The sequence below is a fragment of the Ixodes scapularis genome, unplaced genomic scaffold (genome assembly GCF_016920785.2).
Source record: "Ixodes scapularis isolate PalLabHiFi unplaced genomic scaffold, ASM1692078v2 PGA_scaffold4__175_contigs__length_147842914, whole genome shotgun sequence".
In the NCBI taxonomy this organism is placed as follows: Eukaryota; Metazoa; Arthropoda; class Arachnida; order Ixodida; family Ixodidae; genus Ixodes; species Ixodes scapularis.
Window position 1 is genome coordinate 113,196,318 of NW_024609879.1, and position 22,548 is coordinate 113,218,865.

Sequence of the window (22,548 nt, forward strand, 5' to 3'; positions counted from 1 at the left end):
ACCCCTCACGAAAGTATGCCCTCAGTTGGAAGCTATAAAATCCATGCACAACCGCGGGCACAAGCGCGAGCTCCTTGTGTTTATTGCACCACGGCTGCCCCAGACCTCATGCAGATTGAGCAAATTTTTGAACCGTCCCACTGGCGCTACTTGCACGTTTCGCCGAGTAGGTTAACAAAAAAACGAAGTGGTGTTTTTTTGGTTTCAACAATTTACACCAGTAGAGTAGATAGTTGGGCAACTAGCCCAACAATCTACTCTACTGGTGTTTTTTTTTTTTTGTTATTTTTTCTTTAACAAGTTTTTTCTACTGGCGCACTCAATGGGCATAAAGATGAGAGCCCCGGGGTCAAGGGCCCTTCAGGAGGCTTGAATTTCTTTTTTCAATTTATCTTTTTACCATTTTTACGCGCATGCGTTTTGTGAAACAGGACTGAATTTTCCCAGGAGGCTGCAGGAAGATATCGCATCGCATTAGAAAAAAAGTCTTGACGTTTCAGTAGGAGCACTATTAATGTCGACTTTGATCAACATTTCCACCAGAGCATGTGCAATGAGCGCTCGCACAGAGCAATACACAAAAACGCAAGAAAGTCTACCGCCATGCAATTGAGCAATTTAGTCAATTCAAATGGTTCCCTCATCGAAAGTCTTCCTCCGGTAGGCCCCGGACTGATTTAGTTACGTAATTGAAGTACGTTTTGATGCGATTCGAAAGATCATGTCCCATTGGTTGAATGGCTGGTTCCCTTGAGCGTTGTGCCACCTCATTCGCCATATCCTGTAGAAAAATAACACAGGAAAAATGAGAAAACCAAGTTAACTGCGCTATCAGTTAATGGCACTGAAACTTATTTACGTCGTACAATTGTTACTTAAAGCCCACGCATGCTGAAATGTACCTGAAATAAATTTTGATCAAGAAAAAAAAAACCCTAGACGATATCCATACGCCCACTCTTCATGCTACTAATTAACTTTCAAAGGTCTGAGGTTCGTTAATTTAAAGCAATGTATAGGACATCTTCGCCTAGGCAGTTTACGCGGCGGCTCTCAGTGTACTTTGACAAGGCGCAACTTTGTTCTGCGGAGAGTATAAGAAAGGCTCAATAATTTCATCACTCCAACCGATGTGAGCCTGGCTAATGCGAATGCAGCACCCTGCTACTGCCTCGTTGCAAGGGTCTTTCATATAGTTGGAGGTTTCACATACATACATTTGGCACAAAACAAGTAAAGGATAGGAAAAAAAATAGTTGGCTTTGTATATAAAACGTTTTTAGTAAAGTAGTAGAAAAGATTCCCAAAATTTGCGATTACACCATAAAAATATTCTTGCAGTTTTGCATCCCAAATAATCTAGTTAATGTGAGTTAGAAAAAAAAAACCGCAAGACCCAACTGGGCCACAAATTCGATTCCTGAAACTATGGTTTTCAAAAATAAGCTAGGGGAAAAATGGCCCTTTCTAGCATACATGTAATTCGCGTAAGTTAGATTTAAATCAAGTCTTTTTCGTGGTACACGTGAAATAGTTATGCTATATATTATGACATAATAGAAGTCCTCTTTATATTTATGAAGGACAGTAAATTTTGCCTTGCAGAATTTACTTTTGAACCACATGATAGTGTAAAACTTCAGACATGCCATATTTTCCGAAAAACTTGCACTCTTGTAAGCGTCAAAAGAACTAGAAAATGTGCGACCAAACGCAGAAGACCCCATTGAATGAAGACTCGACTATTACGCCGCATGAAATGACTCGTTTTATAAGTCGTCCTCCCCTAGAGTAATTTCACAAGATAAAATACGAATGAAAAATTTCAAAGCTGCCATGTAGCCTCTTGTCCGAGGTTGCTGTGTTTTGTGCCTGCATTTTATGCCCTCTTACCTGAAGCCACTTGCTGTATGTGTTGATGTGGTCTTAAATTTTCAGGTGATAAGCATTCGCATCATACTGAAACACAACAGAACTACATTACGCAAAAATATTACTCGTGTATTCTTTTCATTTGAACCGATATTTAAACAACGCACAGGTTATAAAATTAGATTTGTGTATATTTTATTCAAACGCACAACGATTATGTTCGCTAAACGCTTACCACTTGGTCTTCCAATCCGGTAGGTTTTTCTTGGAGCTTCAGATTTTCTTCCAGGACATCCTGTAATCAAAAACGCAATAAAAATTTTCTATATATCTCCTTACATTCACATAATCAGTTTCAACATGTTCACAAATAATTCGTTATGAATGAGGAAACTTTTAGGATATGTGCCTCTTTGCTAAACCACAGCAATACTAACCCACAGGTTCTTAACTGGCATTTCAACCGTTTGAACTAATTCGCAAAGGTCATAGCGCTCAACGAACTTACATCTCGGCGAAGATAAACAGTACTTTATTCTGAGACGTTTCTATATTTCATCTTTGCGTCTTAGAGACTGTATTATACATTCGCTCACAGAAAAATATGTCATTTGTCACAGGGGCCCACTAGAGCTTAGTGGGGTCTTTTCCCCTTTAGTTTAGAAAACAGAATCTGGCGTATTAACGTGATAGCGTTAAGAAGCTTGTATCGCAGAAAATCCGGCGACAATGTGACCGGAACATCCTGATTGGTCGATATTGTCAAGACGTCGCAGCACCGTGTAACGTCACGCCACATAAAGTCGAGCGGGAATTTCAAAACCTACAACGCTCACATGTGACGTCACGTGACATGTGACGCTACCGACTATGCCACACACACAGGCTTGCACGTCTTGGGAACGAGCGCGGGTTTACACAAAACGGCTTTGCCAAAGGGGGCCCAGTAACGCTGTCGCGTTCCACTCTTAAAGGCGAAGCTTAAGCGTTCTCCAAGTTTTTTGTTTACACGTCTTCGGTCTTGCTTAAAGAAACTGCTGAGGCTTTGCTGTCCAGTGTTCGACTACATAACCAAGTGTGTTACCGCATCTTAGTTTCAGGCACCCGGAGTCAAAGCTCGCTCAGCAGAAGTCAGGTTGCTCAGCTCAATCTTCACTCCTGCCTGTTTCAATCTGAACGAGCATTGCACCGGTGCATCCTCGTGAAATCGCCCTGCGTAGCGCAGATTATAGACGCCGGACTGCCAGTCGTACCGCGCTGACTAAATATAATGACCAAACCGGAGACATCGTGGGTCTCTTTGGGACAGACTAGTTTCCCGAAGGTCTAAGCTTCAATACATCAAATTATTTTTATCTCAACTGCTTTGGTTTTGTTCTTCTGTGGAATGGTTGTGCATGTTCGGGTTAATCGTTTATTGGAAATTATATTCCTCCGAAAATATATGGTACCAGATTTCCTTTTGGTGATAGGTATTGTGGTTCACGTGGTGGGTTACACTTTTTGGTGGTCTCTGGGGGAACGCACAGGACGTGATGCAGTAGCATCATACTGCCTCGGGAGTAGGAAACCAGGAAGGAGAATAACTTTCGGAGTCACCGCTCTCGTCACCAAGGATGAAGTTGGCGCTTGAATAAACATATTAATAAAAAGACTGGCTCACCAATAACACCGACAACTGACATTGTGCTATTGTAATTTAATCTTTCTTTTTTTTATTTTTCGCTTGCGTGTTTAAAGAATGAGAAGTATAAAATATCACTTTCCGTGGAACACGAACATTCTTTTTGAATCCAGTCCGAAGAAAATACCCTTCCAACAACCAATAAACCTAAGGAAATCTACACAAGGGTTTAAAGCACGAACCCCGAAAACCCAAATTGCTAGGTTCGAGGCCGCTTGCAAAACTATCTCGCCTACCTGTAGCAATTTCTCCTGTTCCGCAATGTGGTCTTGCATCTTCAAGCGAGAGTGGTCGTCTTCACGCTACAGTAGAAAGTGACAGTGAGATTTGAAACGACTGGAACTCAACGTCGTTAGAGCAACAACGTAAATGTCTTTTTAATTGCTTTATGGAATTTTTCTTAACGTTTAACTGCATATAGGGTTATGCAATAGTATTGTCTTAAGACTACTGCGAAAGAACTCTTCTGAAACGTAACTTGTCACAGGAGAGTAAGATATCTGTGGAACCCCTGATGTCACATTGACGTAACTCGCAATTTTTGCAGCTGAAAATGTCGCATTGGCGATACTGCAACAGATAGGTTTTTAAGTATCTTCGTGTTGTTAGAACTGCACCCTAAAAGCTTTGGCTTATTGTGGAGGGGTTTGTACAAAACTATACCAAGGGCCTCACGGAAACCTAGAAAATACAATCTATTTGCACCCCTGCGATTCGTGTGCCATTTTATGATAAATATAAACTTGGTACACGTAGCAGTCGGCATTGGAAGGACTACAGATCACACGGAAAGAATAAAAACACTGAAAATATACGAGGGACAGATATACACAGTTATTACATTTAAAGCCTTGTTTGTGCTGTCCAAGTCCCATCTCATCTTGCCACATTTCTATTCGTGTATGTATGTCTATTCGTGTATGAGTGTCTGACCCTAGTATATTTTCAGTGTTTTTATTCTTTCCGCGTGAAATATAAACGATTTGAGTGGTAACAGATGAGGGAGACAAAAACCAGTGTAGGTCTTCGATTAACAAATTAATTGCTATTTTATGTCTCGTTCACGTCATTTAAAACGCACGTTGAATCATCTTACATCAGATGGATATTAGATAAATATGCCAATTTTTCTTGTTCGTTGGTGTACGGTATAAAAACTGCCTATAAGTTCGTTCATAAAATTTTCAAAACTACCATACTAACACATCAAAAAGAACTCAAAACCTCCCATACCGAGACAGATGCCGCGCGTATTTGAAATTGTGCAGTTCAACAAAAATCTGTTAATTTGCATACGCGCCAATCATGTGACCTGGGCCAGGATGGCGCTGCTTGAAGAAATGCTACGGGGGTAGTGGCGGATACAGTATTGATAGCGATACTAATAAAAATAATGTTTTTTTCCCCCCGAGAACAGTCAGCAGGTCTAAAATGGTGAACAAACATGATACACAAGGAGACAAAGCTAGAAAAAAAAAACGAAAAATAATGCTTGCGAAATATGGCAGTATGTCTGTCTATTACCTAATTTATAATAAAACACTCTTACCTGGCGGTTCTCCATTTCCCTGATTTTTTGCTCAAGTTTCTTATTCTTTTCCATGTAGTCCTGAAATTCAAAATAAAGCACGTGATTCATGACAATACTGTGTTTTTTTAATAAAATTCAGTAAATAGAATACAATAAATAAAATATTCATATTATCTAATTTAAAGCAATACTGAATAATGCAAAGCAACTTGCAGACGAAACGACCCGACTTTTTATGAACGAAGTCATGTATTCGGGGAAAAAAAATTCAAGGGGTTATGTATACATGCCCGCGAGAAATCAAGTGGAATCTAGGCTGTACATTTCGAGACAAACTGAAAATGATAGAATACAAACCTAAAAATGATGCCAGCACTAGCGAAGATCACATAAAACCCAAGATTATCTTGTAGAAGAAATAAGTTGCATATACGGTCCTTGCGGGAACTATGGGGAGTGAAAAGAGTCAAAGTACAGTCTAGCTGGTGGAAGTCAACCATTTCGTCGTTTACCCTGAGACTGGGTTTTTTTTTTTTTTTGAAGAGCAGAAGTAACAGAAAAAACAGACAGGTCTAAAAATCAGCTACACGTTTATTTCAACAACTTCCTCTTATATAGTTTGTTCTCGTCGTCAACAACCAATCACATAGCACTTGTCCTTTGCACCGTGACTTTACAGGTACCACTCTATCACAAAAGAAGCGGACACTTTGTGAGGCATATCTTCTGCTAGAACCTTTTCACTTGGAAACGTTGGGAGTGTCCGCTTCTTTTGTGACAGAGTGGAACCTGTAAAGTCACGGTGCAAAGGACAAGTCGTATGTGATTGGTTGTTGACGACGAGAACGAACTATATAAGAGGAAGTTGTTGAAATAAACGTGTAGCTGAGTTTGAGACCTGTCTGTTTTTTCTGTTACTTCTGCTCTTCAAAAAAAAAAAAAAAACAGTCTCAGGGTGAACGACGATATGGGGAGTGCTTTGAAAGTCGTGCGTACCGCGATTTTCAAAGCGCCCCCCAACCAGCCGACACATCGAAGGCGACGTTGCAGGAGGGCTGGGAAAGACCTATAGAAGGTGATCTAGCTGTTCTCCGCTTCTCATATATCCGATGAAATATATTTAACATCTTCTATTATTCATGCTGCTTGCTGGCTTCCAACGAGAAACCTTCCCGGCCTCTGGAGGTGCAACCGCAGCACTTTTTCGCAAAACCGACGAGCCATTGATATCCTGAATTTAATCTACAACGCTATCGAGTTGAGGGTGGACAAAATACTTCGATGATTTATATCGTGACTTAAGCCCCACCAATTTCAATGCGATGATTTTCCTCAAGAACACATTTCTCACAAATATTATTTCCAGCAAAACTAAGATCAGAAATTCGGTTTTATCATTGTGTGTCCGTAATTTGAGGCTGTCCTTGTAAAGTTATTTTCCTTTTAATAAAAAGAAACATCAGGCAAATAAAAATTTGTATCAGGTTGAACACGAGCAAATGCGGTGCTCTCCTGCGATAATAGAAAGAGGTGAGCTTTGTTTCTATCCTCTACGTCTTTCGTCAATTACGTGGCGCCTATATGCAACCATATCAAAATGCAAAACAAAAGAGAAACATGTACGTGTGCACGCATACAGACATAGATCGACCACGAGATTGACTGAGTGAAACAGACACAGACAGATCTAATTGTGCATGTTAATTTCACATTGGTCAGTTTACATATATGACTTGCGTTACACGAGCTTGCAGATTTTTCATGAGATTATGCCACCGCCTTTCGCACTAATATCAAAAGAAAAACTCGCTTACATTGAACAACTCGCGAACTGCGCTCAAGCTCATAAACCATAATTTTACGTAGTTGATTATTTTTATTTTTTACTTTTGGTGGGACTGAGATACCTCTATTACTTTGAAACCGGTCTCCAAAGCAATGGCAACAATGGTACCATGTGTAAAACCGAGAAAAACCGATTTGGTGGTGTTTCTTGGGGTTTAATTACTGGGGGTTTTCATATAAACTTTGAAGTTATTCTTACCTTGTTTTGCGGAAGTATTACAACAAATAAACTTTCTCAATAACCAAAGTAATCACGCTCCTTTTGTTCTAGAGGACGTCGTTTACGTTTAAAAAGTGTTCCGAGGTAAATTTCATTTGACGATATCATTACCTTTGCCGTTAATTTTTCTGACACTGTTTTTAGTAATTTGGAATATTGAGAAATTAATGTAGTGTACAAAAGACTAGTGGAAAACAAATTACTTGTTTTTTTTTGTCAGATGTGCCGATACAGTGGCAGATGTAATCGGGAGACCGAATTGCTCGCGTCGTACGACGCGGGTCTATCGGTGTCGCTACCCCACAAAGCAACGACGAGTTGAAAAACTATAAAACTTTGTCCCTACGAGAAACAACACGAAACTATTGCAGCACTTGGCGACGCAACAGTTCATATTGTCACAACCGAACCGCTCCGACTTTAATTCGTGTGGATGTAGGTGGCGTAGTTTCGTTTCCTTCGTGTTCACATAGTCAGACTTCAACAACGGCCGCGCAGCGGCGAGCCGGTCGAGTCGCAGGATTGTATAGTCGTATGATTTTCCCGATAAATTAGAAAAAAAAAATAACGAAAGTAACACCTGCTTACCTTGGAGGTGAAGAAGCCACAATATGTATTTATGTGAAGATTTTACCTATGATATTCTCACATGTTTTGCCATGTTATTACTAACACGCTAATTTCCTTAGTGAAAAATCTAATATTTACAATAAATTTCTTGGTCTTATAAACGCATGCGATCAGACATATAAGAACCATAAAAGGGTATATAAGAAGTTATACGAAGCTGATAAGTTTCTTATAACTTCTTATATAATCTTATATTGTTCCTATACGTTTTTATAAGCTTCCTATCTACTGTTATATAATCTGATTTAATCATGTGCGTCTATTGAACCACAAATTTGTTATATATGCGATTTTTGAAAGGGTAGCCTTAAGAAGAAACATAACTTAGGGTCAACAACGTGTCCAGGTTGAGAAGCTTTCGGAATTAGCACTCCTCGACATGAAAGATAAAATTGTCAAAAATATTTAGAAGCAATTTTTAACGCTTGTTTTACTTTGAATTTATGAAAAGCATCCGGAAATTGTACAGTATACTTTACTGTAAATTTAGAATATAGGAGGTACGAGGAATAACAATAACATGAATTGAAACCTGTCTTAAAAATGCCTCACGATGTATGCATCAATGATTAATTTTGTTGCAAAATGAAAGTACTACAACACGTCACTCCTCATGGTTTTATTCTAGAGCCAGTGCTATTCCTTGAGTATACAAATAATAAAACATAAATATCAAGCTTCCCATATCTACAAGTAAACCAATAACAAAAAAAAGTTTTTTTTTTGTTGTTGGTGAGACATAAGAGGGCATAAAGATAAACTTATATTGACTTTTTCAAGCCATAAATGGGTTATGAACAATTAACTAAGTTCAAATACGAGTAAGACAAAGCATGCAATTTTGAAGTCTATAAATAAACACAATCGCAGCATTATAAATATAACAAAACACGCTGCTGGAGTAAGATGTAAAAAAAAAATTTGGGGGGGGGGGGGGGGGGGGGGGGTTTGGCTTACCGAGGACGTATTATGAACCACATACGCGAACGAACTCCATTCTGTTTTTCCCGATTTACCAGAAGTATTTATAAAACTCAAAATTTATTACTTCATATAAAATACAAAATTAACCATAAATTACAAGATATAACCTTTTATTCTACTGCAAAATTAGTTGTGATCTTCGACTAAGGAATAACTGCAAAAAAGCATCTCTTGCAAAAGAATGAATAAAATAAATTGAAGTGTTAATTATAAATGTTAATAAAGTGTTTTATTAAATTATATTATGGTCAAGTTAGTTCAAGCTTTTTATTTCGAACTCTCACAATTGATAAAAAAAAAACAGACCCCGTACGTTATTAAGAGAGATTCGAACTGCGTACACTTTTCGAGTTGCAAAGGTATGCATACCATCGGGACTACCATGTCCACCAAAGCTTAAAACTTAAGATGACTCAAACATTTAACAGGACAAACACATCTATGCACTCTGATACACTTTGTTTATATCTTTATAACAGATTTGAGGAAGATTAATTGTTATATTGCACAACGGAGGCATGGCTGATGTTTTCAATATTCAGTTTCTATTATTGAAGACTACGGATATTTTTAATTTTGACATAATTGTAATATTTTATGACTTACAATTGCTGACATTAAAGCATGGCGTTTATTTCAACTGTTTAACTATGTCTCTCTATTAATTTGATTTGTTTCATTTTAGCTGCTTGAGCGATGTAATTAATTTTGAAGTCGGTATCTATTGTGTATGTTGAACCTCTAAACTGCAGGTTGGTAGAGGCCTTGGTAGGCACCGTGCCCTTATCTTCGCCCTCTGCGCGGTAAAATCCGCAAAACAAAATAAAACAATTTTTTTAAGAGCGGATTGACAGTGGGTGCCTTCTACTGTGTATTGATATTGCAAATTATAACTTCTAAAAGCGTTTCAGACCATTATATGACACACAAAGCAGATATTTTATATTTTTAGTTTTTATGTTAAATTTTGTTTGTAGGCTGTAAATAGTGATTTGGGTTTCTAAATAAAACCAAAACAAATAAGAAAAAAACATTTCGGATTGATAGTACACGTTTTGTCAATATAAATTCATCTGAAAACTTTTTTTTTAACTTGATATCACCTTGACAAAAAAAAATTTGGACATATCACACGAGTCTCGTTAAACTGCCTGTTCATCACCATTGTGATCTCTAACATCGAATCATTATCGAAGAAATATTATGGTTGTTAAGTAACGAAGAATTTTGTTAGAAATAAGTAAGATTTGTTTTAGAAAAGTCTATCTTTCTACAGTTGCGTCGGCATCGTTTTTTATCTGCCTATGTTTGTGTCCACATTTTTGGGCGTTTGCTCGCAGACCCGCGGCAGTGGGTAAGAGCGTGAACCGGGAGTCGTCTTGTTCTCTCAAGCGCGTGGGGCTTCGAGCAGCCGCGGGGCTCGGTGGAGAACAGTCGGACCCCGGTCGTTAACAAACGGATTCAATTTCAGCTTGAGGCGCCGGAACACCCCTGTCTTGGGCTTCTGTCCACACTTGTGGCTTTTAAGCGGGTGTGCTTGTGTCCGGCGTATTTCGCCGCTTAGTTTAGAGACTTCGCTATTAATCGACGCAATAACTTAACTTGGTGGCGCCAGTCAGACGGAGAAAAAAGCACCTAGTGACTCTACAAAGAATTTGGGTTTGACCGTTGAAGTGTCGAAGGGGGGTCACGTTGACAGCTCGCTGATCATTGGGTAAGAGTGTACCACGTGACAACGGGCAAATTTGAAGTGATTGGTCCGTCTCTGGAGGAAAAGGAGGCCCCTACGAGTCTAGAAAAGGGCTGCCGAGAGGATTCTCGGGGATTCGGCTTTGAAGATCAGGTAGATTCGGCTCTTGAGACTGGGGACTAAAGTATGGGCTTTAATTTTGGGAGTTTTGTAATGTAAATTACTGTTGACTTGTTGTCGTTTTGTTTTGAAAATAAACGTGGCCACACTGGCCATCGTAAACCAACCAACAACGTCGTAATGTGTGCAGCGGGATCGAACAACTTCTAGTTTTTTTGTTTTGTTTTTTTCTTATTCGACTTTCCGGGGGACTTGCATCGGGCGAATATCATCATCGGTCGTCACCATCCTGACCGGGCCCCTACTCTCCCTCGGAAAGTTGACTATGGTCAATGCACTTTCAGCGCAATATAAATATGTTGCATTCCTGAGTCAATATGGAAGCCGTTGTTGACTATGTCATTCTGAGGTCCACAATACGGGTTATGACTTTAGACTATAGCGTTTGCGGCTTTTACTGGAAGGAGCCGGTCGTCTTTTTACAGCAGTTGAGAAGACATACCGCGAATTCTTTGTTTTTCTTTCTAAATATAGCTCGGAAGTAAAACTACTTTAAGTGCTTTTATGCCTTTGCGAATGAATGATACTTATTTTGGTTCAAACATTTTAAAAATAAAACATAGAAAACGTTAAGATCCATTGAACGTCAAACTTCACTCTCAAGCCAACTTCAAGAAACAACCCTGAAGAAACCGCCGAGAAAAAAGTTCAAAAACCGGCATCTTTAGAAATAAGTTCTCGTAAATTTTCTCCGCGTACCTGCAGCAATTTATCCTGGTCTGCAATGCACACTTCCAAGCACGAGCGAGACTGGTCGTCTTCACGCTGAAACAAAAGGGTTTAAACTCAGCCAACCCGAGTTACGCCCACATCATCAAGTGTCTTGAATCTTGTATTGACCACCTCCCCAGACCTTGTCAGTCCTACAACTTACTTAACAGGTTTAAGCGATCATTCTTTGCTTCACTTCACATTGAACATTCCTGTTCCTAATCAAGATAACCCCTATAAATGTATTAGAGATTATAAGAAGGCGGACTTTGTTGCTATTAATCGAGAGCTATGTCTGTTTCTGGATAAGTTCCTACAAGGGTTTGATGAGAGATCTATAAATATGAACTGGAATTTATTTATAAACGAAGTGGCTTCACTCACAAATAAGTTCATACCATTGAGAACCATCAGATCGAACCGGAAATCACCGTGGTTTAACCAGTCACTGAAAAGGTTGTCCAACAAGAAAAAACGCTTGTTTCGTTCCGCGAAATCATCCAATTACCAGTCTCGTTGGGACACGTACCGATGTGCAGCTACTAATTACAAAGTAGCACTAAAAGAAGCGAAATACTCATTTTTTAGTCAAACTTTACCTTCCATGCTCATACATAACCCTAAACAATTCTGGAATGTTCTAAACAAGACTGACAAGCCTGTTATAACACTTAGATGTACTGATGGTACAGTAGTTCCTAGCGGTCAATGCGCTAGCATTCTCAACGCGGTGTTTGTTGCAGAGTTTTCTAGTAATCTAAATGCTACTTACCCTGCCTGTCACACTTACGAGTTTTTTCCAATGGACCCAGTTCTTATTGACACAGTTGGTATTGCGAGAATAGAAAAACTGAAGATGTCGTCATCCTCTGGTATCAATAATATCAACTCTAAATTTTTGCTTAATACTAAGATGTATAGCTCTATAATCCTGAGTAAACTGTTTCAGCAGTCTCTTGATACAGGTAGTATACCAGAGGATTGGAAGATCGGGAAGGTGATTCCTTTGCACAAATCAGGTGAAAAGCATTGTCCAAATAACTTTCGACTCGTGTCACTTACCAGCATTCCCTGTAAAATCATGGAACATATCATTTACTCCCATCTTGCAAACTACTTAGAGTCCAATTCTTTTTTCAATTCATCCCAGCACGGGTTTCGTAAGTCATTTTCATGCGAAACTCAGCTTTTGTGTTTCACACATGATTTACATTCCATTCTTGATCGTGGATCTCTGGCTGACTGCATATTCCTCGATTTCTCAAAGGCATTCGATAAAGTATCTCACGAACTTCTCTTTCTCAAGCTGACTGAACTAAACTTTAGACATTAACGCTCTTGCATGGTTGCGCTCCTTCCTCACTAACCGGTCCCAATTTGTGACGGCTAATAATATCAATTCTGATTTATCTCCAGTTGGCTCAGGTGTGCCCCAAGGCTCGGTTCTAGGGCCCTTACTTTTTCTCATTTATATTAACGACCTGCCCACTAATATATGTTCATCCGTCAGTCTCTTTGCCGATGACTGCGTCATTTATCGCGAAATTAACAGTGATTCTGACATCTCACTTCTTCAGTCAGATATTAACAGTGTTTCTGAGTGGTGTGATTTGTGGAACATGAAACTAAACATTAATAAGTGTAAATCTATGCGTGTTTCCCGTCTTGATACTCCTTGTGCTTCTTATCGTCTAAATAATCTCTCTTTCGAAACCGTATCATCGTATAAATATCTGGGTGTGCACATATCTGCTAATCTGTCCTGGTCGTGTCATGTTGAATATATTGTAAATAACGCCAACCGCATGCTTGGATATCTCCGAAGAAATTTTTGTGTTGCTCCCAGCTCATTAAAATTACTTTTATATAAAACATTAGTTCGTACTAAATTGGAATATGCAGCTTCGGTTTGGGATCCTGGTCAAGAATCACTTATCTCCGAATTAGAAGCGATTCAGAACCGCGCATCTCGTTTCATTCTTTCAAATTATCATCGTACATCCAGTGTGACCGCAATGAAGTCTAGCCTATCATTGCCTCTTCTTTCACAACGTAGAAAAATGTTCCGTCTGTGCTTGTTTCATAAGATATATCATAATAATCCGATTCTAAAAGAAAGTCTACTAACAACACCTCATTTCGTTTCAGCACGCATCGATCACCGTCATAAAGTTGCCATTCCTTCTTGTCGTACTAAACATTTTTATGAGTCTTTTATTCCTAGTGCCTCAACAATGTGGAATCACCTTCCCGGAGCCATTGCCGAAATCCCCGATATCGAGTGTTTTAAAACTGCCGTTTCCAATATTTGTTTGTAAAGAGCCATCACTACTGTATAATATTTTCTGTTGTACGCTGTATGTTATGTTGTACTTTTTAAATACCCACTCTCCTCTGTAACGCCTCTGGCCCTGAGGGTAAATATAAGGTTTTGCAATGAATTATTGAGTGACGTTTATGGCATCTGTACAACAATATAGCTCCATTTATTTATATGAACTGAATTACTATAACATTTTTAAACGGTAGATAATTTCGTGCACGATCTTTCTTACGTATTGCCTCGAAACAAAATTTATAGAAGAAATAAAAAAATATAATTTTTTTACAGACTTGCTGTATTCCAAATCTTACTCGAATGGTTATGAGTTACTGAGACGGGTCATGCCACGTGACCACACAGAGCAGTGCTGAACGCGCGCAAATGATTTCAGACACCAGGTACGCAAGCTTTACCCTAGAGTTAGGTAGGTGGAGTAACTTTTTTTAACACGGCCCTGATGTGTGGTTGCAGTGTTTTGGGCATTAAGGGCTCTCCAGTTCATTAGAGAGTCTATTACATGACATATATCTAGGTCGCTGCTACGTCAGGCTGTCCTACGGGGTTTTGCTTACCACGCAAAGCTGTCTAAATATGGGGTATTAGTGCGCATTTCTGCCAGTATATACATATATATGTTCTTACTTTACGCTGCTCCATTTCTGCTATTCTTTCTTGGAGGTTCAAGATCTCTTCCCATGCCTCCTGAAATAGAGAACAAGTACACAAAGATAAGTATACTAGTTTTTATGATATTAGCCATTATCTAAAAATAGCCTTTTCTAGAAAATTGTAGCTTATTTCGTACTAAAATGTAATCACACCTTATTTCTTAATGAAGTAAGTAAATAGAACAACAAATGAAGCCCTCCTTTGGGAGATATCCTAGTGATGTATGTTAAAAATTGTGTGATCATGCCCGAATCAAGCAAAAAATAATTAACGTTTACACTGCTTAGAATCGGCGAGACTTGCGCACTTCCTGCGAACTGCTGTTTTTCATTTCTTCTTTTTTGTGATCCAAGCCTGCATCTAAGGAATTATAAACCAACCTGCAAAAAAGCCTGCTGTATCGCCGTATTGTCTTCGATCGCCCGGCCAGTCTGATCGCCTCTACACTGAAATAAGCGAAGTTACAGAATATTATAATTGGAATCACACTCTTTTTAGTTAGTTATGTTTCCTCCAGGTTGTTCTAACTGCTCACAAATCCAGACTTAGTGGGGTAGGTATACACCATGCTTTTTTACCCTTAACATGTTGGCTTTAAAAACTACGCCGTGAAAGCTACATTAATGCGGTCTCTACTAGGAAGTTATACGGACAGGAAGGAATAATATAGGGTATACATCACCATGAATAGCCTAATAATTCATCGATAGTTTTTTTTTTTTTTATGAACGGTTTAATTAGTAAACAAATGCATATGGTTCCATTTAGATATTTGCTCAGAGCAATTGAAAACCACCAAATCATTTAATTTTAAAAAGAGGGAGCTCGATGCAAGCGCGGTAGTGCGCTTAACTTGCTCCTCGTGCAACGGATGATAAAGGTCAGAAAACCCGTGCGAGCATGTTTTCACAGCTTCGAGCTTGCGCCTGTTGCAGGAGTGGTATTTCTAGCGCACGACCGGGCTCTGCGCGTTTCTTAATTATTTCCAAACTTTACCGACTTTCTAGTTTTCGGTGACGGTCAGAACGTTTATAATTGTAACCATAAGTTTATTCTACTAAATTAAATGTTAATGAATACATTTTAGTTCATTATTCGACTTATGCTGACAAGTAGCCCTCTATATTATGTCTCCTTGGGCGTATAACCCACATGCACAAACCACTTGTTAGTGTAGCTAGCTTTCACGGCTTTTTTTCTAAGCAAATAAAATTCCGAAAAAAAGAAGCACCGTGTACATTTGTTTTACTAACACGTCAGCAGTACAAACATATTTTTCTTTAAACAGTATTTCTATTGATACAAGTTCAAAAAGGCTCGCAATTACTTTTTTTTTTGTGACGAATATTAGGTTGAAGTACAACGTTGGCTGGTTGGGAAATTTGATACTTATCTTATTTCTGCACCAAGTAACATCACGTACATGAACTGGCGTGCGCTGTCCCGTGCAAGCTTCATGTCCAGGGCGACTTTCAACTTCCTGCAATGCGACGTTTATTGATGTTGGCTGAAAAGGGAGTTTTATTTTTCGGACCCTGCACATTCTAGTTGCTACAATACAACGAGGGTTAGATTCCGATCCTAGACTACAAAATGTGAAAAGTATTTTTCTAGAACTCATGCTCTTACCAATTTTCTTCAAACGAATCAAATGTTATAAAACATGCATTCCTCTGAAATGTATTGGAAAGCCTTAATTGGTAAATCAATAACCACTCACATTTTCTTCTTGGTGTGAAGGCTCTGGGCGACGTTGGCATTGATTTCGATGGTCCTACGAAGTAGACCAGGATGTTTTTAGTACTTATTATGTGTTAGTACAAATAAAAAATAAAGTAGTAAACAGGGAGAATAAATGTTTAATTAAACAAACTCGTGCTTGCAAAAAAAAAAGTAGTATTTAGGTCGTACTTGACAATATCGTCATGCGGGTAATGCGTTTTCGGGTTGGCAAATCTCGGTGTTATGTGTTGTTGGGAACGTTGTAAAAGAATTGATTATGTATACTTTGACATACACCGCGTTTTCCGACAAGATCAGTATTGGTCGTCGCTACGATCACGTGATCACTTACGCCCGCCAATGGAAGGGACCTCGCCACCCAGGAGAGAATCCTGCTGCGGCGGAAACACTGTTCGCGCCATTAGGGACCTATAAAGGTCGCCAATCTCGACAAAAATGACGGCCACAAAGCAGACTGCGCAGCGCCATGGCGATCAAAATGTTTTACCCTAATTGTATCCAATCCGTTCAAAACCCACAACGGTGTGTCGGCGTAAGCAAGTTTCCGGAGCTTTACCCTACTTTGGAGAAGCGATAGAAAAATTACATAATGTAATATCATTTATCCGCGTTGATGAGCAGCATGGAACAGTACTTATCAATATGTTACCGCATTTCTATAGGAAATACTGTATAGACCGACACGCTGTTTACAAACAAGCCCGCGTTTGCCGACACCAGGTGTGGAAACTGCGCGTGCGCAGAGACCGAATTCGCGCGAAGTGAAGCGTCCGCGCATGGGCGGTGCCGCCGACAGCGCCACCGGAGCTGCATGACGTCGGGGCCGCGTGATTGTCTATAAAGGAATATCGCATGGAAAATGTATCCACTTGTGCAACCACTGTTTATTTTTGGCCACAAATTGTTTTAGGCCTTCTATAGAACTTAGTGTATAGATATTGGATGAAAATTGTATACCGAAAATAAAGATTCTAACAAACATTCAATCCACTTTGATAGACAACCTTCCAGCTCCTCGCAGGAAAAAAACTCATTAACATTGCTTTTACCTTTGTCAAACTATATCAATGGAAACAAACACTCGGCACATGCCACGCGCAGTACATGCCGCACGAAGATATTGCAGTCTAAATTGGTCGCAGGAGCACGTGGATTGTCATCCCCGGTCTGGGCATTATCGAGAAGTTCAAAGTTTGCCACGCAGTTCAACCGCTAGGCGCAGAAATATGATAAAAATTGGCTAAAGCGATTCGACTCTCCTAGTCGTGGCGTAGTTATGAAGTTTTGGGATCAGTGTATACCTCTGTACGAATATTGCTGAAGGGTAGAATGAGCTCGTGTATGTGAAAGATGAACAAAGAGAAATGAAAAAGAAGAGGTACAAAAAATAAAGGGAAACTGTATTACTTAGAATAGAAAGGGAAGACTTTCTATTCTATGTCAAACAGCCGAAGATGCTGCGATATTTGTTTAATATAATCGAACTTCATCTTTATTTTATGTATTTATATTTTCCTGCACAATAGGAGTGACGATACAAGTGTTCTTTTTATATTATGTACCCTACCCCCTGCACTGTTTCCCTCGTAAAGGTAGTGTAAAACAATACATACTGCATTATGACTTTCCGTCTATATGCATATTTTTGATATCGTTTTTATAGTCGTTTGCATTCTTCTTGACTGATATATTAGTCTGTTGCTTTTTTTTCGACTTTCACCTCCTTAAAAACTCATTTGCACGTACCACCTCATAATATTCACATCTTCCATCCTGCGAAGTTGCCAGAGGTAGCTCGAGTTCAAAAATATTTAATACGACCAAGGGGGTGGATTAGCTCAGTGCGTGAAGCCCTCGAGGTCCTGCAAAAATGCCGACTCGCCTTGTACTTCCTTCTAGGCATTCCTCGAACACATGTATTGCACAGGACGTGTGCCTCAGGGCAGAGTGCCTTGTGGTCCGGGTGGTCTTTGATCGGCAACAGCGCGTCGCATGCTTTGCATCTCGTGACAGTAGTCATGGGACACTCCACGAGGTGTTTCTGCAGAGAATCACGAAAAGTAAAAGATATATAATAAGTCTAGGTTTACCTTGCCTGACTACAATTACTCTTTGCGGGAGAGTAATTCTGCTAACCGGTTGAGTTACCCATAAATCAACTGGTGAACGAGAGCGAACAACTTTTATCAATGAATACATACCTTCATGAAACGCAGAGGACGGTATTCGGTGCATCCGAGTTTTTTGTACGGGCAAAACACAGTCAGGTCGTGCGTAAACTGGATAACCTCAACGGCTGCGTATAGCTGTTGAAAAAAAGAAGATTTAGTGCAGCCCTACTTCTGTTACGCTTTTATCATTGCACGTGACACAATTTAAAGACCGCTTCTATGACCACAAGAGAAGAGGGAAAGAAGGAGCTCCCCTCTTACCATGATCCTCTTGATTGCCTCCCGGATTAAACCGCCCCCAATATTGTTACAAAAACCAGCTTCCCTCTCCTCCTCTTACATGGAGGTTAAAGGTATACGATGTGACGCCAGTGTAAGCCATGTATAGCCATGGGTTCTCAACACCCGACTTTGACGTAAATTTGGCCGCGACTGCTTCGGTGACTGTCGCAGCATATAAAACTGCGTACGTGATGTGCATGGCCGATCACAACCGTTCATACACAGGTATGCGTCTCTTTTGCTTGCATGTACTTATACTGCACCAGAAACTTACGTCCGCCAGTTCAACGAAACGATTTTCATGCTTGCAGAAGATGCGCTTGTTCTGATGGTGGGCGTCCACGCAGACTTTGCAGAAGATGTGTCCCAGTTCATCCCTGCTCATAAACGCTGACAACATTCCGCAGATTCCGCACAAGTTCCAGTGCGGCAGCTCATCAGAGAACTCTATTCCGATTGGACCACCGGGAAAGTCCCGGTACGGGACTTTTCTCGGCATGGTGGTCTTGTGTTTTTCGTTAAGCCTAAAAAAAGAAACGAATGAGAAATGTATAATGTATGCCATATAGAGCTCTTTTGACAAGGGCGGGTCGAAGGGGGGGAAGGAGGCTACCCCCCCCCGTCCCTGCACCCAAAGAAAGCCGACTCCTTCCTCCCCCATACTCGGAGGGCAATTTGACATGGGTGGACCCCCGGTGCAGAAGAAATAATGGGAGAATAGTATCCTTACAAATCCCCCCCCCCCCCCCCCCCCCCCCCAAAACGGAGTTCTGGATCCGCCCCTGTCACTTGATGATACTGCTTTTTTTCAAAAACCTGTGTAAAGCATTCAATACACCCTTGATGTCGGGCTGTGGGTGTTTACATCCAGTCGGAATAGGTTTGTTACGGTATTCGGTGGTATCTCGAAAACAGGAGAGGAGGTTTGTTGAAGGAGAAATAGTCTGCGTCCGGTAAAATAAATTGCGGAAGTCGTATCTGGAGAGCTGTACTATGCGCGGCCAACATTGCGGTCTCTCTCTCCCCACCCCCTCCCCTCCCCTCCCCTCCACCCCCACTCCCCCCAGCATAGGATAGGCACCAGGCCACGTGGCCGCTTTTCTGATTCCGAGTGCAGAGGATGAGCAATGCTCATAATTCTCGAATTTATTTGCCGGATGCCATTGCCTAGAAAGAAAAACTAAGGCAAGTGTATTGAGTTGCTAACGTTAGGGAGCGATTCTAAGTAGTGTTTAGCGAAAGCAGAAAAATTGTTTAATGGCTCCATTAAGAGATCGGTTTCCGACTGAGACACCGTAGCACTTAGCAGGTTTAGCTCACGCTGCAGAACCCGGGGGTCCCGGGTTTAATCCCCAACGCTGCCCATCTTGAACTGGATAAACACAGTGTAGGCGAGCAGTCGTGTATCATGTGTTGCATGTTAAAACCCCGGGCAAGCACTGACAGTATTTCTCATCGACGGCGGAGACAAATGAGATGCCAGTCTCATCTCTTTGTTTAAACATATATGCAACGCAGTTACTTTATACGTGTTTGTTTATTGCGTGGGAGGTGACAGCAGAAGAAACCTAAATTGTCATTAAGTGTGTCGCGTGCATAAATATCAGAGATGTCCGAATACCGGTTCGAATAGAATAGCGCTGCATCATTTATAGGCTTCACAATAGAAGGAAAAGCCACTACAACCTGTTCCCTTAACAGTGGTAACGCCAGGAATGACACCGTGCTATTCGATTCGAGCCGTTATTTGCACATCTTTAAAGCATATTAAAGAAATAAAAAACACCATATACAAACACAACGAGCAATAAAGACAAAAAGATCATACAGTGGTATAGGCTCAGCTAACCGGCAGCAAAATGAATGCCTGCCAATGGGCACTATTAGAAAGCAGCTTTTTTGTGTTTGTGTGTGTGTGATCGTGTTCGCCAAATTTTCACTACAGATAAATAACTTGACGGTGCCGCCATGTTTACTGACCAAAAGTTCCCGCAATTATTTGTACTCTTTGGGGCGGTAACAAGGACACCACGCCACGGCGCCACCAATAACATGGAGCTTCTAGCCTTACTTCTGGGAGCACCAGGCCCTTCAGTCGTTCATTTCATTCCTGCTAGGGCCATCCTCGACATTATTTTGCACTAATGGGGTGCTTGATAAATTGCCACAGCGCGGCGCATCTTGTACTTGCATAAAGAAACTTTATTGTTGGAAGTCCATGGGCACACGACATCCCCAATTTGAAAAAGGTAGCTGGGCGGTTTGACGTCCCTGTTGTTTCTTCGGCGCCACGAAAGTTGGAGCAACTTTGCCGTAGAATTTATTAATTTATTTATTTATTGAAAGTACCCTCAGGGCCCGAAGGCATTACAGAGGGGGAGAGCACATACATGAAACAAAGATAGTAATATAGTAACAAGTCAACAATATTGAATATACAACAAACAAAGAAAAATAATAATAATAGGTGATGGGTCACTGCTAAAATAGCTAGTAATAAAATTTCTAAACAGGTTAGTACCAGTTATAGTAGCAATCAAGCCGGGGAGGTGGTTCCATTCCTCGGCTGAGCGGGGTAAAAAAGAAGATTGAAATGTTGTGGTAAACGAACTTGGAACTCCAACTTTAATCTGATGGTCAAGACGGGATGAAATGTAAAAGGGGGGGGAGTAACCATCCGATTGCGTAGGAGAGGGTTATGAAAATACATTTTATGAAATAGACATAGGCGTGAAATTTTACGTCGCAAGGAGAGAAGTGGTAAACAAACTATTTTTCATTGATGTGACACTAGCAGCACTTCCTGTCCCAATGAATTGGCCATTTCCTGTCCCAATGAATTGGCATCTCGGTGAAACGAAAAAAAAAAGAATATAGATACACCCAATAGGGGAGGCTCGAGTCAAGCGCACGCCGTTAAGCGTCTATTTTTGCAACCGCTTTTAAAAGTACTCTATCAGAAGAGAGGAGAATGTATACAATCATATTTCAGTCTCAAAACCATTTCGCCAAAAGAAGTTGAATTTGGGGTTTTTTTGCGTGCCACACCAACGACGGGCATCTGGCACGCCGCAGCGGAGGACTGAGGATTGATTTAGACCACCTGGGGATCTTTTGACGTGCAGCCGAAAGCTCGGTTACCATGGCGCCTTCTCCGCAATAAGCCTTCGTCAAACTGCGGGCACCTCAGCCAAAATTCAAACGCAAAAAAAAAAAAAAAAAAATTATTCAACTTACAGTTTTCCTGTGCAACGTACGCCAACAGACAGAACAACAAGATGCTTGAGCCGCTCGCTCCGCCTCAAATCGGAAACTTTGCACTTGGGCTCTTAGGAAGATAGGTCTTACCGTATGTGGAAGTGGCCGTCAAAACCCAGCTGATTCAAGCGTTCCGCAATTCAGGCCCTCGCAGGTTCCCTCATACATTCGCTCAAATTCAAAATAATGTTTCACCGCGTTAGAGCGAGAGCGAACGGCGTTTGGAACTACACGTACCCTGATAAGGAAACGGTGGGGCAACCCATATCTGTTCCGATAGTCGCTAAGCGACCCGACGGAAGTTGAGAAGGAAGAGACGTTCGATTCAGTACCACCTATAACGCATGGACCACACGAGCGGTGAAACTGGGCGCCGCGTGAAGTTCTCAGCTCGCCGCTAGGCGCGCCACAGGCACACCTCGCGGCTATACCTGTATCGACTAGGGGTGTCGCGAAGTTTTGTCGAACCAGATTTTTCGGTCGAACTTTGGCGGTTCGACTGGGTCGAACCGGTTCGACAAAACCTTCGAAACTTTTTACCAGATTCGACCGGTTCGACTTTGTGGACAGTGTGGCCAGACCTTAATGCAAGCATGTCTAGATTTGGAGAATTTTTTTATGCAAAGGGTTATTTTATTTTGTGAACAGCTGCAATTGAAAGGAACTAATTCTATTCACTGAAGAAGTTAATAACTTAAATTTTAATACTGTATTGACTAAAATAGCGGATCAGCGCTGCACTTAATTCATCTCTT

General features: G+C 40.7%; 1 protein-coding gene across 4 annotated transcripts; it reads right to left on the bottom strand.

The window, feature by feature from the left end:
- Nucleotides 1-604: 604 nt before the first annotated feature.
- Nucleotides 605-22,066, bottom strand: LOC8035034 (TNF receptor-associated factor 6). 4 transcript variants are annotated; one of them, XM_029979710.3, is made up of 14 exons: nucleotides 21,884-22,066; nucleotides 18,810-19,059; nucleotides 18,284-18,388; nucleotides 17,965-18,123; nucleotides 16,060-16,113; nucleotides 15,763-15,846; nucleotides 14,720-14,785; nucleotides 14,313-14,372; nucleotides 11,336-11,401; nucleotides 5,106-5,165; nucleotides 3,793-3,858; nucleotides 2,108-2,167; nucleotides 1,894-1,959; nucleotides 697-781 (listed from the first exon to the last, which is right to left on the bottom strand). In XM_029979710.3, exons 2-13 carry the CDS (start codon nucleotides 19,032-19,034, stop codon nucleotides 1,927-1,929), a joined length of 1,038 nt encoding a protein of 345 aa, XP_029835570.3. In that variant the 5' UTR covers nucleotides 19,035-19,059; nucleotides 21,884-22,066; the 3' UTR covers nucleotides 697-781; nucleotides 1,894-1,926. The 4 variants fall into 4 exon arrangements, with proteins under 4 accessions (XP_040360697.2, XP_029835569.3, XP_040076918.2 ...); XM_040504763.2 differs by lacking the exon at nucleotides 1,894-1,959 and having other exon boundaries at nucleotides 605-781; nucleotides 15,763-15,819; XM_029979709.4 differs by lacking the exon at nucleotides 1,894-1,959 and having other exon boundaries at nucleotides 605-781.
- Between the last annotated feature and the right edge of the window lie 482 nt (nucleotides 22,067-22,548).